General features: G+C 46.2%; 1 protein-coding gene across 1 annotated transcript; it reads right to left on the bottom strand.

The window, feature by feature from the left end:
- Positions 1-224: 224 nt before the first annotated feature.
- On the bottom strand, positions 225-3,147 carry LOC311329118 (protein LTO1 homolog). The gene is made up of 5 exons (XM_084462999.1): positions 3,025-3,147; positions 1,546-1,651; positions 1,211-1,281; positions 884-1,001; positions 225-728 (listed from the first exon to the last, which is right to left on the bottom strand). The coding sequence occupies exons 1-5, from the start codon at positions 3,081-3,083 to the stop codon at positions 657-659; spliced, it is 426 nt and encodes a 141-aa protein (XP_084319125.1). The 5' UTR covers positions 3,084-3,147; the 3' UTR covers positions 225-656.
- Positions 3,148-5,350: the final 2,203 nt, after the last annotated feature.

Genomic DNA, 5,350 nt, shown 5'->3' with positions numbered 1-5,350 from the left:
GGGGGAAATAAGTGGGATTTCCAGTACAGAACAGGTTCTGTTACATCTCACCAAGTGTCAAGGCCTATAAAATGACACCTTTGCTCTCTATGCTGTTTGAGCATCACAAAACACATTGCAGCACACAAGACAGTCACACACCTGAAGAGTTGTAAAAGGTTTTGATCAGAAGGGAAATAAACACAGGCACTTTTCAGCAAACCCACAATGTTTATTACATGTCATCCAACATACAACAGGTCCAGGACCAGAACAAGCTCCAGCTCCAGGACTAAAACCAAGACTGGGACTGGACTAGACCAGAATTAGGATGAGACCAGACAGCTAGTCTCTACATCTGGGATGGAAACCCTTCACAGTCCTCAGGTCAACACTCCACCCTGGCTACACATTCTCAGACGCTCCCCAGATCAACACCTACCAGGAGCACAGAACACTCCATCCCCCAATCACCTCACTCGGAGAACACAGACCTTCTTGTCTCGAATAGCAACAGCCAACCAGTACACTCCACGTCTATCACAACAGACCAATCAGCTCCACAGCACAGCAGCAGAGGACGACCTCTGGCTGGCCTTCATGCCTCTAGAGGGTGCTCTCCCAGCCCCGCTCTATGTGGCCATCTTGACTATTCCTCCCCTGGGCCCTGGTTGCTCTCAGAAGGACATTCCTCCAGCACCTTTAACGTAGTCCCGGAAGTCTGTGGGCACACACAGCAGGGAGCACACCTAGAGACACAAGGGTAGGGCGTGTTAGAGTTGGATGCTGCCTGAGAAACATTTGAAGGCAAAAGTCTAAGGCATGGATGACTGCTAACACTAATGTGTGTTTGTAAACCATATTCAATAAGGTTGATTTAGGTCTGGCCAGGCGAGCTGTCTACCTGTCTGAACTTGGCACGGAGCTTCTCCATGTCCTCCTGCAGGTTATTGTAATGTGGATCGTCATGAGGAAATCTGTGGAGCAGCGCCAGTAGAGCTTCCAGGGCCTTCATCCTCTTCCTGAGGGGCACAGAGACAGTTACACCTACAGTAAATATTACTGTAGACACAGAATCAGGCCCATGGATAATTCAGCTCAACATCATCTAACATCGTTTCAACCCAGCTTGCCCTGAATCGTCAGCGTTTCTTTTTTTCCCAGGACTACACAACCTTCCAACTGCAACACAGAAACTCATACTGACACCTAGAGGAAGAGGCGGTCAAACCTGGCTTTGGTGTCTGTTTGGTTCTGAATCAGGCTTATCCAAGTGACAGCAAAACCATGATAGAATGAAATCTGCCAAATGAAAATGAAGTGGATTATTAGTTAGTTACTATTCAAATATATATTTTACATACACTTCTTTTAAATAGTGCTTACCAATCTGCAAGATAAGATACGAGACAAAGTAAGTCTGCTAATGCTCATATGCCATTTCATTGTAGCCATGTTTTTGTACAAAAACAGACCTCCCCGAGACCAGCTTGACTCCTCGCTGGTCGGCCAACTCCGCACGTACCCCCCAGGCATGTCGCCCCCCAGAAAGCCCCATACCCCTACCTCAGTGGACATCTTAGCACCATGCGCCGCCCCGTGCCTCTGACCCTCCTGCAACCCCTGCCGAGTCCCCTCCTCGAATCCCTCACGGTAGGCCTCCATGTGGAAGCTGAAATAATATGTATGCACTTAGCTATGTCCAGGGGTTAAATTGGGCCTAGGCTATCCAGGGCTCAGCCCCGGCACATAGGTTCCCAAAGGTCATCAGCCCAAGATCAACCCCAGCACATTTATCATCAACATTTAATTTATTTTTTACATTTTTTTTTCTCAGTCTTTATTGCAAAAATAATGTAGCAATTTCATTTCACCATTAAAATAAATCACAATTCCTTTTAACCGTTTTAACAGTTTAAAATGATGTTGAGTGATTACATTCGCTACGGTGTCAGTCAGTTGTCCGATTAGAATGGACTGCACCATTCACACACACATTCACACACCAATGGCAGCAATTGCCATGCAAGGTGCTAGCCTGCTCATTGGGAGAAATTTGGGGCTAAGTGTCTTGCTCAAGGACACTTCGACATGCGGACAGGAGGAGGCGGGATTCGAACCGCCGACCCTACGATCAGCGGACGACCCGCTCTACCTCCTGAGACACAGCCGCCCCGAAGTGGTGTAACATAAGCTAAACATAATAACTTCTACATTCGAGCCTACTGTATGTGCTGAATGTAGATGTTGTTATTTTAGCCCATTAATTAGCTTTAAGTAATCTGATCATGACTTTATCTATCATGGGTTGAGTTTGATAAACTTTTGTGTTTTTATATATTCTAGGACTGAATTACCCAACCCAGCAGTAGCTAGAATGATGCAGCACTGAGTGGACAAGCACAGCATAGGATTGAGAAACAAAGTGTTAGAATATTATTTAATCAATAACACTTTAATTTCAAATATAGATTTGCTATTTATGAAGCAGTTAAGCACCACCATCCCTGCTGCCACGGTACGCACCCATGTGCACCCTGGCCAACCACGCTAACACATGCCCCCCCCCCCCCAATAACAAATACCAATTTAACCCCCATCTATGTCTGATGATTAATCGTAACAAAGGCTATGATTGGCCATTTGCCAGTGTTGTGCCGAAATGTGTCCCCCTGCCAGAATGTAGTCACTGTGGATGGTAGCCTGCCCTATGAAGCACATAGGCCTACTTGTAGTTTCAACGGGAAGCATTTAGCGGCGGCGGGGGGTGGTGGTTGGCAGCCCACTTCCATGCTGCCCAAATCCGTCCCGTCCCCTACCTATTGTTTGCAAAGTCTGAGACACTACACATATATTGTGGTTATATATTTAGCTGTAAACAGTACTGTGGCCTACTGAACCAAAAATAATGAGAATGTAGCCGCAGCAGCGGAGCTATCTCCAGTGTGAATTCTGGCATGGGGACTAATTTCGGCTACAGACTGGTTCAAACTGATGAGAAAAGGACTGTTCATGATGCTAGTAGATGGCTTCGGTTGAGCTTACTTGTTGTCCGCCATGAGGATAGAATCGAAAAGATCTTCATTTCCAGATAAGAGAGACATATTGGTCCAGTAATTAAACTGAATACAATCGTTGTACTGTGTGAGAAAAAAAACTTCCAAACAACTCCTAACTGCTGATCGAGTTAGTTGTCTGAATCAGGCTTATTTTTCCGCATTAGCTTCTTCTGATTTTGCTCTCCAGGAGGTGCTCTCCAACAGCTCTTTACTGCCAGTGCCACCTACCTTGCTGGAGGGGAATCGGTTTCAGTAACGGATGGACGGTGGACGGTTTAGTCTAGCAGGAGGAAGGGGCCCCAGCACCCCCCGGAGATGTACTTCTAATCAGTGTTTCTAGATTGGAAAAAATGTGTAGAAAATGATGAGCTATGTTGACAAGCTGAAAATGTCCCACATGCCATTTTTATGCAAATTAGTGCCGCCCAAACATGCAGCCGCCCATTGACCTCTATTCATTTATTAGACCAGGATTACGCAAAAACTACTGAGCCAATTTTCACAAAACTTAGTGAAGGTATGTAGTATGGGCCATTGTAGAACCCATTAAATTTTGGTGCAGATCCGACTCACAGAGCCGGTCCACGGGCTGCCCAAACATGCAAACATGGCCGCCCATTGACCTCCATTCATTTTTTAGACCACGAGTACGCAAAAACTACTAAACCCATTTTCACAAAAACTTGGTGGAGGTGTGTAGCATGGGCCAATGTAGAACCCATTACATTTTGGTGCAGATCCGACTCACATGGCCGGTCCACGGGCTGCCCAAACATGCAAACATGGCCGCCCATTACATTAAATTACATTTAATGTAATTTATTGCTTTATAAATGTTCTTAGCCGGTAGACATACTCCAGGAGCTTGCTCGATCGCCTTGTTGAGAGGGGTCAGGGAAGAATTTTTACAGCTCTGGCCCCCAGGTGATACTGGTGTTTTGCTTCCCTCTGGAATATGTAGAGAGTGAGTCGTATGCCCACCTCCCTTGTTCTCTGTAAAGCGCATTGTGATGCCTCTGGGTATGAAATGCGCTATACAAATAAAGCTTTGATTTGATGTGATTTATCTACTAGACCGATTCGCATGAAACTCAGTGTTCCAACTTACCAACCTAGAACCCATCGCCATGAGAGCATGCCGACCCCGGCCCAAACCTCTACCTGGACACCATAGTTCAGCACCAGGGACAGCACTACAGGCAGAGAGGCCAGGTGCTGAACGGCATCTACTGCCCATTCCCTTTGCCAGGGCAACCCCAGTCCCACCTGCAGCAGATTCCCAATCAACGGCTCACTTCGACGGAAGCCCAGCTGCAGACCATTCCCTGATGGCCTGGCAGGGGATAAAGGGAGCCAGCAGGCCACAGACTGGGGGACTCTATGGAGACCACCGCCGAAGACGCCTGTGAGGGAACCCAACCCCTAGCCTGAAGGGGGAGTCCATCCGCCGGACCGATTTTTCAGTTTTCTTTGAGAATTTTCACCCTTGTTTGGTGGCAATAAACGAGCCAAGGCTTTGACCCCTGCTCCTCTGACTCCCGTCTCCCAGCATTTTTGCACCCGAGTGCCACAGCGTGCGCGCATACACACACACACACACACACACACACACACACACACGTCAGTCCCAGAATGGCCTACACGTATGAGAATGCAGGGCCTAACTTCCCGAGTCGGATTTCATTTGGAGAATATTCAGTGTCCTGTATAATACCTGAGTCTGCTCCATCTTACCAGTGCGATAGCCTTGGGGAAGGGTCCTCTACTGTTCTCAGGGAAACTGTTGGGAGGGATCCTCGCATCCTGTTCATTGACATTTCTACATTCTGAGTGATTCATTATTTCAATATTGTGTTTGAGTTTTCAACAAGATAAAAAAACAAAAACAAAATGCTAACAGAGTACAATTGTAGAATTACCATTGGTATCTGAATGCAGTTTCACTATGCATACTGAGCAAAGTATGAATCCTGTAGTGTTTTATTGATCATTTTATGAAATCCATTGACTTGTATTGAAGCGACCATTGTAGATGTGTAGATCAATCTGCAGAGGGGGTTCAGGAAGCGGAACTACTTCTAGGCATTGCGCGAGATCGGAATCAGTTCAAGCGGAAGTTTACACACGTATGTGCTGTGACTAAATAGTTCTATGCTAAATATTTAAAAAAGCCTTTCCAGATGAACTGGAATCTTACTTTATGGCGAATTATATATCAGAACGACAACTAACACCTCGGTAAGTTTCTTGTCTTTGAAATCGAGAGTTTAACATGTTTTCGAAAGATTTTTCACGGTGCCCACCCACATCCA

Source organism: Borostomias antarcticus (assembly GCF_949987555.1).
Source record: "Borostomias antarcticus genome assembly, contig: scaffold_60, whole genome shotgun sequence".
Classification (NCBI taxonomy): Eukaryota; Metazoa; Chordata; class Actinopteri; order Stomiiformes; family Stomiidae; genus Borostomias; species Borostomias antarcticus.
Note: the sequence above shows the minus strand (reverse complement) of the source record. Positions and strands in the feature narration are given on the sequence as shown.